Raw genomic sequence first — 11,576 nt, forward strand, 5'->3', positions numbered from 1 at the left:
CTTTCATCCTCCTTCACTCTAAAAAGCCCTAACTTGCTAAACCTATCCTCCTAAAGCTGGTCACAGACTTCCAATGAGAAAATAAACTCTTCACCACCATTCTCAGCCTTTCATTTTCAAGTTAGTTTTGTACTTGATTTACTTTAGCATGGGCTGAAGAGACTGTTTTTGTGCTATGATTGCTCTCTAGTCCAGCCAACATCCTGGTAAATCTCCCTTGCACCCCATCTAAAGCTTCTACATCCTTCCTATAATGAGGCATTTCTATTCTGAATACACCTGTTCTCAATTTCCTATTAGCATCATAAATAATCTCAAATATACTTTAGATTAATTACATCAACCAGTTACTGTTAGCTGTGTTGCCTGGCTATGTGGTGGTGTTGGTAGTGAAAATGGAGTGCAATTCAGTCATCATAAGTGAACTGTATCAGATCAATCAATCATTAAATTGTTTAGGCTGCCTATACGCAGAGTTCTCACTCTCTTTTTTGAGTACACTTGTATTTCATCGCAGTGCGCCTGGTTGGTTGCTTCCACATGAAGTTGTCCAGCGTGTAGTTACTAATATGATTCAGTAAAAACACTTAGTCATACTACTCTATTATTGTGCTTGCTCCGTGTACATGGAACAATAAACAGTTGGAATAATCACATTGAATTACCTCCACTGGTACGTTTTTGCATGTGAGATGATTAGATTGGGTAATTCAAATGTCAAATCATTGAAGTGTATGGATTAAATTACAACATTTACATCCACCTTTTATGGTATACAGCTGTATTGTGTTATAGTTAATACATACATGGTTAATAATCCTTTGATATACAAATGCTTACTGTTTGTCTACTCAGCTCAAAATTTTTTTTTTATGTATTCTCATAATTGCAACATTCAGCAGAATTAAAAGCAACATTAGCTTAACAGGATGAGTACAATTTCCAATTGACAGAAAAAAAATACTGGAAATCAATTTCCCCGCTTGGAATGAATCTAATCTGCAAATTATCCTCAATCAATAATTAGGGATGGTTTTTGATCACCTAATATTCTTCCTCTTCACCCTGGTCGTCAATAGTATCTGCACCAACCTCTTCATAATCCTTCTCTAATGCTGCCATGTCTTCCCGGGCCTCGGAGAACTCCCCCTCCTCCATCCCTTCCCCCACATACCAATGCACAAATGCGCGCTTGGCATACATCAGGTCAAACTTGTGGTCAAGGCGAGCCCAGGCTTCAGCAATAGCGGTGGTGTTGCTCAGCATACAGACTGCACGCTGCACCTTGGCCAGGTCACCGCCAGGCACCACAGTAGGAGGCTGGTAGTTGATGCCAACCTTGAAACCAGTGGGGCACCAGTCAACAAACTGGATGCTACGTTTGGTTTTGATGGCACCAATGGCAACATTGACATCTTTTGGCACCACGTCACCCCGGTAAAGCAGACAACAAGCCATGTACTTGCCATGGCGAGGATCACACTTCACCATCTGGTTTGCTGGCTCAAAGCAGGCATTGGTGATCTCAGCCACAGACAGTTGTTCATGGTAAGCCTTCTCAGCCGAGATCACAGGGGCATAGGTAGCCAGAGGGAAGTGGATACGTGGGTACGGGACTAAATTGGTCTGGAACTCTGTCAGATCAACATTCAGGGCACCGTCAAAGCGCAAGGATACTGTAATGGAGGACACAATTTGACCAATGAGGCGATTCAGATTGGTGTAACTTGGGCGCTCTATGTCCAGGTTTCTCCGGCAGATGTCATAGATGGCCTCATTGTCCACCATGAAGGCGCAGTCTGAATGCTCTAAGGTGGTGTGGGTGGTCAGGATAGAGTTGTAGGGTTCAACCACTGCGGTGGAGATCTGAGGAGCTGGGTAGATGGCAAACTCTAGCTTGGATTTTTTGCCATAATCCACAGACAGACGTTCCATCAGCAGAGAGGTGAAACCAGAGCCAGTGCCTCCACCAAAACTGTGGAAGACGAGGAATCCCTGGAGCCCTGTGCACTGATCAGCCTGTGATGAGAGTAGAAAGGAAACATATTATGATGCAGCTACAAATTATTGATAGAAGGCAGAAAAATCTCAATTTTCTCCAGTATCATAGAACAGTACAGCATAGAAACAGTCCATCTTGTCCATGCCGAACCCTGCCAAATTCCATCAACCTACACCTGGACCACAGCCCTCCCATTCATGATCTTATCCAAACCACTCTTAAATGCTGCCATCAAAGACCCATTTATCACTTCCACTAGCAGCTTGTTCCACATTCACACTACCCTATTGAGTTAAGTTCTCCCTCATGTTCCCCTTAAACATGTTGCCTTGCATCCTTAACCCATGACCACCAGTTCTAATCTCACCCAACCTCGGGAAAAACTGCTTGCATTAACCTTATCTATACTCCTGATTATTTTGTCTACCTCTATTCTCCTACACTCCAGGGAATAAAGTCCTGATTTACTCAACTCTTCCCTATAACTTAAGATCAACAAGTTCCAGCAACATGATTGTAAATTTTGTAGGTAGAACTGCATACAATACTCCAAATTTGGTCTCACCAACATCTTTTACAACTTCAACGTAACATCTCAATTCTTCCTAATTGTTGAAAGCTTGGTTCTTTGTTGAATTTCACAGCAACACACCACAGAAAATTCCTAATACATCTACATGTATATGGCAAATAAAGTTAACCCTTAATCCAACTCCTGTGAATACCTTGATTTATGAAGGCCAATGTGCCAATAGTTCTTTTTAAGACCCATCTACCTGCAATGCCTCGTGCAAGGAATTATGGATCCATGTTCACCAGTCCTTTGGTTCTACCACACACTGTGGTCTACCACTCCCTGTACAAGTTCTACCCTCAATTGTCCTCCTAAAGTGCAACACCTCACACATTAAATTCCATCTGCCATTTTTCAGACAACCTTTCAGTTATCTAACGAAAACTAAAGCCTGACTAAATGAGTTATTACTTGAGTAACAATCAGTAAAGCATAAACTAATTCCTTGTCAGCCTTTATTTCTGTAATAAGCTTCCTTGGACTTTGTATTCCACTGAGCTTCTTCCCTTGCCATAGAGGCTGTGGAGGACAAGTCAACGGGTATATTTAACATAGACATTGGTTCTTTATTAGTACCTTTTAGTATTAAGGATTTTAATTAGTAATTAGTCAAAGGTTATGAGGAGAGGTCAAGGGAATAGGGTTGAGAGGAATAATAAATCAGCCATGATGGAATGACAGAGCAGTCTCAATGAGCCGAATGGCCTAATTCCACTCCTATGTCTTAGGGTCTTCACAATCTGAATATTATAATTCATGAGTTTAAATGTCCCAGATGGCTTCAAATGCTATTGGAATTTTAGTCATCCTGTCAGTTGCTGTCAAATATAACACTATGAAATAACTTCTGCTAATTTACCAAGGCCAAAGCCCTGGGTCTGAGAGTCCACACCGGGGAATTCAAACACTGAATGCCTGAAAGTCAAACTGCAGGCTGGACACTACCCGTCCTGGGGTTGGAAGGCTGTGTGTGTGCATGTTAGTGTACAGGGAGAGAGGCAAGGGGGTTATTTTGCTGCTGCTGTTCTGTTGTTGCTGCTTGTGCTGTGTTGAACATGCTTTGATATACATGTGATAAATAAATGAAAATGAAGACCAGTGGCCATCCATTTTAATTCTACTTCCCATTCCAATATGTTGGTCCATGGCTTTCACTACTGTCACAAAGAGACTACTCTCGGGTTGGAAGATCAACACCTCATATTTGGTCAGGGTAGCCTCCAACCAGACAGCATGAACATTGATTTTTTTTTTACTTATGGTAATTTCTTCTCCCCGCCCTGCTCTTTTTTCATTTCCCCTTTCTGGCTTCCCTCTTAATCCCTTTTTTCTCCTCACCTGCCCATTACCTCCTTCTGTGCCCCTCCTTCCCTTCTCTCCTATCAGATTCCTTCATCAGCCCTACCTCTTCCACCCACCCCCACCCAGCTTCTTGCTTCATCCACCTATCCTCCCCACCTTCCTTTTCTTTCTTCTTCCCCCTTCCTTTCCAGTCCTGATGAAGTCTCAGCCTGAAATGTCAAATGTTTATTTCTCTCCATAGATGCTGCCTAACCTGCTGAGTTTCTCCAGCATTTTGTGCGTATTAATCTAAATCTGAATTTAAATAATCAGCAGAATGAGCACTGGAATCTCATTCTTTATGGCCACTTAAATGCTCTACTAACTTAATAAAAGTTTATATTTTCTTCTAGCTCTTATCTGGGACCACTGTAATTTTGTGTATTTTTAGGTGCCAATTCAATGATCCACACCCTCAAACCACCAAAGACAGGGGTACCTTAAGAGCTGTGGACAGATGTTTACCAGAAGCTAGTTTGGAAACTATAAGAAGGCATTTCACTTGTGACTTAACGAGCATCAAGGAGATGTGATCTTTTAGTTATCCACTCCCTGTTCAGGATTGAAACACAGGTTTTCGGATGTGAAGGGAAAATCGCTGAAGCCGTCATCATAGTCGAATGCACCATCAGGTCCTCTAATAAAATATATGAAAATAGATCATACATGAGTAATGTGCTAATGATCATATTCCATTAAACGAATGAACAAATTACTGTTAGCTCCCCTTATTTTATAAATTGTAATGGAAGAATCCTACCAGCTTACGGAGTTTGTCCAGGACCAAGTCGATCAGCTCCTTGCCAGTGGTGTAGTGTCCACGGGCATAATTGTTTGCAGCATCCTCCTTCCCACAGATGAGCTGCTCAGGATGGAACAGCTGCCGATAGGTACCACTGCGAACCTCATCTAGAATGCAGAATGAGATTCCAGACTCATGTCATTTTCAGTACACAAGTGTAAGAGAATAAAAATAATTATTACTCTAGATCTGATGCAGCACAAAAAAAAACACAATAAAACAATAAATATAGTAGTTGTGGCCTGTATTAAAGATAGTGATGAATGAGCATACAAGATGAGATTGAAAATTTGGCTGAGTGGTGTGATAACAACAGCCTCTCACTCAATGGCAATTAGACTAAGTAACTGATTGTAGACTTCGGAAGAGGGAAACCGGAGGTCTACAGGCCAGTAATCATCCGAGGAAGAGAGTCAGTAACTTTAAATTCTTGCATGTCACTATCTCAGAAGACCTGCTCAGGACCATCATATAATTACAAAGGAAGCACAACAGCACCTCCACTTCCTCAGGAGTCTGTTTTGATTTGGCATGTTATCACAAACCTTGGCAAACTTCTATAGATGTGAGGTGAAAAGTGTGCTGACTGGTTGCATTATGGCTTGGTATGCCTTGGTACACCAATGCCTTTGAGTGGAAAATCCTTCAAAAGATAGTGGATTCAGAACATTACATCAAAGGTAAAACACTCCCAACCATTGAGCATGTCTATATGAAATGTTGCTGTAGGAAAGCAGCATCCATTATCAAAGATCCTCAACCCCAGACAATGCTCCTTTCTTGCTGCTTGGTGCAGGTGCCTCAAGACTTGCACCACTAAGTTCAAGAACAGTTACTACCCCTTAACCATCAGGCTCTTGAACAAAAGGAAATAACTACACTCATTTAAAGACTTTTTTATCTTGTTATTTCATGCTCGTTATTTATTGCTATTTACTTAAATCCGCACCTGCAATTTATTGTCCATTGATCTGGTTCACACATACTGTTCTATAGATTTGCAAAGTGTGCCCACAGAAAAAGAATCTATGTGTTGACATGTATGTACTGATAATAAATTTTACTTTGACTTTAGTTTATATACATACATTGATTATACATAACATAAAGTGATGCTAGGTACAGGAGTGTATGTACATAAACTGACTGACAGGAAATTATTAAGTAGTGGTGGTGTTAAGTGTGGAGGTGTTGATCAGCCTTACTGCTTGGGGGAAGCAACTGTTTTTGAGTCTGGTGATCCTGGTGTGAATGCTACTTAGCCTCTTGCCCAATGAGAGTGGGACATGACAAGATAGGCGGGATTCTTCAAGTTATTGCTGGCATTTTTCTGGCACCTTTATAGAAAAAAGGACAGCAAGTCTTCCTTTTGTTCTTCCACAACACACACAAATAACAATAATATGGTGAAATGTTCTTTGAATTTTTGCTAAGAGGCTCCATAAACAGATTTAAATGTTTTTCGCTTGCAGGGCTTACCAATCACAGTTGGTTCTAGATCAACGAAGACAGCTCGTGGAACATGCTTCCCTGCTCCAGTCTCCCTGAAGAAGGTGTTGAAGGAGTCGTCTCCACCTCCAATGGTCTTGTCACTAGGCATTTGTCCATCTGGCTGGATGCCATGCTCCAAGCAGTACAGCTCCCAGCAGGCATTGCCCATCTGGACACCAGCCTGGCCAACATGGATGGAGATACATTCACGCTGTAGGGAAAAGAAAATGATTAGTACACAACTCAAAACACAACTCGGAAAGCCAAAACTTCAGACATTACAAGAGCAGCATGTCATACTATTGGTTCCTTATTAAGCACATACATGCATGATTTGTCAGAAATATGAGTAACTGGTAAGTTTTGATTTTGGGGTGAGGAGGATTGAATTAATTCTGATGTTTTATGAATGAGAAACTAGTTTCCACTTGCAGAAGAGTCTGTAGATAGGAAAAGGAGATTTAAAATGACCAAAAAGAGCACTGATCAAGAATGCATACTGTTTTAAAGGCGTGTTGAAACAGATACAAGTGAAATTTCTTTAATAATTCTCTCCTTACCCAATTCACTTTTAAACTGCTTCAAAAGGCCTCACCAGAGAACTCCACATTTTAATCTGAGTGTATAAAAAGGAACCTTTGAAAAATAATCCTTATCTTTAGAATACCCAAATTTCATCCTATTTAATTGTTTACTGCAATCAAAACCTAATGAAACAAGTTTCCCTTTAAACCTCTGGGGGGGGGGGGGGGGGGGTCCTCTGCTTGCAGACACTGTCTGACCATATTTTCACATGTGCATTTTACTTTACTATCTCCGCATCTATATGTTGATAGCCTGAATCTATTCCATCTCCTGCTGTCAATATCCTGAGAATCATTACTGGCCAGAAACTGAATTTGAGTAGACATGTAGTGTTCAGGTCAGAGGCTAGGAGTCCTGCAACAACCACCTCCTAGCTCCCCGAAGCCTGTACACCATCAATACTCAAGTTAGGAGTGTGATGGAACAACACTTCAACTTCTTGTAAGGATAGGTGCTGAGCTTTTCTCCTTGGAGTGAAGGAGTATGAGAGAGGACTTGATAAAGGAGTACGAGATGATGAGGCATAGAGTAGACAGACAGCACCTTTATCTCAGGGCAGAAATGGCAAATACAAGGGGACATAATTTTAAGATTAGAGGAAGAAATAAGGACGTCAAAAATAGGTTTTTGTTTAAACAGAGTGGTGGGTGCCAGGGGTGGTGGTAGACAGATACACTTAAGACACGCTTAGACAAGCTCCCAGAGCCCTCAATTTTTCTTTCATCTACCTGCCAATCTAAGAGTCCCTTAAATGTTCTGAATACATCTGCAAGTTCCAGCACATCCTCTTTCTAGCACGTCAGCCTGGTCTACACAGACCTCCAATTTGTCAAGATCCCTCTCAATGGTGAATACTGAAGCAAGTATTCTTTAAGGATCTTTTCCAATTCCTTCAACTCCTGGCACCCATTTCCTCTTCTAACCCTCACTCTAGTCATCCTTCTGTTCTTCACATACATATAGAATGTCTTAGGATTAAGAAAAACTTCCACATACCAAGGCCTTCTCATGTCTCCTTCTAGCTTTAAGTCCATTCTTAGAGTAAACTCTTTCCTGGCTACCTTGTAACTTTCAAGAGCCCTGTTTCCTGAACCTTAACTATGCTTATTTTTTTCCTAGTAATTAGATGTTGCACATCTCTTGTCAACTATGGTTCCTTCACCCTAACATCCTTTCCCTGCCTCAATGGGACAAACCTACCCAGAACCCTACGCAAGTGCTTCCTGAACAACCACTATATTTCCATTGTGCATTTCTTTCTGTACATCCATTTCCAACTTACACTATATGGTTATTTGAGTTAGTTACTGGAAGGACCATCTATCAGCTTGAACCAGTCTGGTCATTCTCTCTGTTTGACTTGAACATTTCATTACACTTATACGCAAACCTTCTTCCAATAAAAACATGCTATTTATCCTAATCCTTTGCTATACCTGCATGTTAGCATATCATGCAACATTCTTCACTGGCTTCTCAAATTTCCCCATTTTTATCCAAACAGAAAGCATAACTCTGATTCCCCATATTTTGATGTTTAGGTTAGCAAAAGGGGTGAGATGTCTTCTCACTGTGTTACACCACCCATTCCACACCAACCACCCCCACCAAACCTATACATGGCATAGAACAGTACAACACAACAACAGACCCTTTGGTTCATAATATTGTGCCAAACCAATTAAGTTATTAATCAAATGGCTAACCTTTCACGAATTCAATCATATTTGTTTTGTGGTTGCTTTCAAGATGAATTTCAAGGTTGTATATGGTACACATACTTGGACAGTGAATGTACTTTCAACTTATCTACTCTCCTCTCAATGTCCAATGTCCATACCTTTCCATTTCCTCACTCATTCATGTGCCTATTTAAACGTCTCTTACAAGTCTCTAATGTATCTGCCTCTACCACCACCCCTGACAGTGCATTCCAGGCACCCACCAGTCAGTGTAAAAAAAAAACTTGCCTCTCACATCTTCTTTGAAATTACCCCTTCGCAATTTAAGTGCATGCCCTCCAGTATTAGAATGAATACTAGAATTAGAAATGTAAAATTTGACCAAAGTTAAATTTTAAGAATGGCTTAGAGTTAACTGAGGATAAGTGGAGACAGAAATAGGATAATGCAATAGAGTTGGCATGACTGAGTGGAAGCAGGCACCCAAACAAGATGGGTAAACAAAAGGAGCTGCTTCTGTTCTATAATTTAGCACTCTGAAGGGTCGAGCCTATAAATCAAACGATAAAGAAAGTGGTACTTAAATAACAAAAGATAAGAGCATGAGGTAGGAAGAGGACAAAAAATATATAGGTATGGCTTAGTATAAATCAATAATTCTCATCTTTTGGTGAGCCAATCCATTGAGTAGGGAGTATTGCCAAGAGTATAGATTGTTAGAGATGACATGGGGTAAGTGAGTGCATTTCCCCCCCACCCTCCTCTCACTCTCACACACATAATAGTTAGGTTTTCAATCCAACACTGGAAACCAATGATCTTTAGCCAAATTAAGCACTGAGCCAGATTAGAAAGATTAAGGCACTTTGAGGCTGAGGTCAAGACAGAAACCAGTTTCCAGCTCACTACTCCGTGAGGTTATACTCACCTCAGGGCTGAACTGACTCTGCAGCTGTAGCAGACAGCCATTGGTATTTGCCACAGCACTGAACTAGCTCCGTGGCCGCGGACTCACTTTCTGGTACAATGCAGTCCATGTTCTGTGTATTATGTTTACTTTTTCCTATTTGTACGATTTGTTCTTTCTCGTACATTGGATATTTGACACTCTTTGTGGTGTGGGGTCTCTCATGGTTTCTATTGTGTTTCTTTGTTTTATTGCTGCCTGTGAGAACTTTGAAATAGTTATGAATAACAGTGCTCAGGGAACATACTCTCAGAATAGAATCACAGCATTTCACAAACTGTATGCTAGAATGGCCCATGCTCTTATCAGACATCCAGACCTGCTTGTCAGAAAGCTATTTGGTCCCATTACAAATATGCAAACTCCATAACAGTAAACAGATTTATTTGGAAAATATTTGCAAGGGATAAATATGCATCAGTAAAGTAATTGAAAAGGTGCAATGCACAGAGCAATGGATGAGCTCAATGGTCCAAACCAGACCCACGAAGAAAAATGAAAAAAACATTTCAGGTCTCCCGAGATCTCAGCTGTTCAATTCCTTCCACAGATGATGCTTGACCCAGAGTATTTCAGCATCTGTATTCTGTAAATATTTTAGAATTAGTTTTGATATCATTGGCATATGTCATGAAATTTGTTGGCTTGCAGCAGCAGTACAACGCCATACATAATAAGAAAAAAAATGAGGAAGCCCTCCATTGATTCACTTGACCATGGATATTGAACTCTAGTTGTCTACATAATATACAAGCCAGGGCAATAAGATATGGAGAGCAAGCTGTGGCCCTGCAGCAGGCTCTCCACTCCACAAATCTGAAGAATCCAAAGGAACAGCTGAGACCAATACAGTTTGACATCGCAGGAGCTCCCAGTCAGCACTAAACTCAACATAGGACTGCCTTAGGGAGTCCATCTCCAGATATTACCTCTGGGTATACTCCTGAAGCCTTTGGCATGAGTGGGTACAGCCACAAGGCAATGGAGGTTTGAGATAGGAGTTTTCCTAATCCACCTTTTGCCTTTTCCTGTCAGTAGAAACGGTTCCATCAGGCTCATTGGCTAATCCACATGTGAAGGCCAGGAGCTGGACTTAGTAGTCAGAAGCTATTTGACACACACTCCACTGAGAGCACTTAATAGGTTGTGGGAGCTTATCCCCACGACCTGTCCCAGTCATAACAACCAAGAAAAAAATATAAATTACAATAAGTATATATAAACTAGACAGATGCTTGGAAGAACAGAGACTATGCTAGCACTGTATCCTTAAATCCTGATCTGTGGACTGTTTGCAGATTATACCGCTCACTTGAGAATTCCAACAGTAAAAAGTTTACAAGATGGACTCTTGCCATCATATTAGAGCTGTTTATGGTCTTGCAGCATATTGTCTGCTTGCACCCTGTAGGCTACACTTTCATTTATTACATTTTTCCTTATACTACCACAATGCACTGTGTAATGAACTGATCAGCATGAACAGCTTTTCACTGTACGTCCGCAGATGTGACAATAATAAATCAAATCCAATTTCTGCAGCATTCATACTCAAGCACTTACAACACGCATGCGCAAAGACCAGAGCGAGCCGACACGGCGGGGTCGGCGGTACATTTCGCACATGCGCCTGTGTAATTGTGGATGTCGTCACAGTCCAGGAGGAAGAGAAATTCCTGCCAGAATATAGCTGAAATTCCGTGTTCCGAGAGAAAATGGAACTTGCCCGACCCACCACCGGAATAACTGGCCAACAAACTCAACGCCGGTTGCTGCGTTTCGAGCGCGAGAAAGCCGGAGTTTCTGAGGAAAATGCGGAAGCGGCGCTCCAGATGAAACATCGGGCACTCGGCGACCCCATACTGATCATTACCGCGGTTCTGGGGGGGGGGGATGCAATTTTTGGAAAGGAAAAGTAACACAAACCATCTTCGCCTTCGCCCCAGTCCGTCGCCCACGAGTCGTCGGAAGTCAACGGCTAAAGTGCTCATGCGCAACCGCGCGTTTGCGCTTGTACGTAACACGTACGTCACCACAACGTGCTTGGCTGTCCGCGGACGAAAGTCAAAAGCGTGCGCGGGCGTCGCGTAATACCGTCCGGAGCCAATCACAGCGACGGCGAAAGCCATTCT

The 11,576-nt window shown here is 41.7% G+C and overlaps 1 protein-coding gene across 1 annotated transcript; it reads right to left on the reverse strand.

Annotated features, from left to right (window-relative positions):
- Positions 1–178: 178 nt before the first annotated feature.
- On the reverse strand, positions 179–11,499 carry LOC132392964 (tubulin alpha-1D chain-like). The gene is made up of 4 exons (XM_059967603.1): positions 11,371–11,499; positions 6,199–6,421; positions 4,678–4,826; positions 179–2,019 (listed from the first exon to the last, which is right to left on the reverse strand). The coding sequence occupies exons 1-4, from the start codon at positions 11,371–11,373 to the stop codon at positions 1,045–1,047; spliced, it is 1,350 nt and encodes a 449-aa protein (XP_059823586.1). The 5' UTR covers positions 11,374–11,499; the 3' UTR covers positions 179–1,044.
- Between the last annotated feature and the right edge of the window lie 77 nt (positions 11,500–11,576).

This window comes from Hypanus sabinus, chromosome 4, assembly GCF_030144855.1.
Source record: "Hypanus sabinus isolate sHypSab1 chromosome 4, sHypSab1.hap1, whole genome shotgun sequence".
NCBI lineage: Eukaryota > Metazoa > Chordata > Chondrichthyes > Myliobatiformes > Dasyatidae > Hypanus > Hypanus sabinus.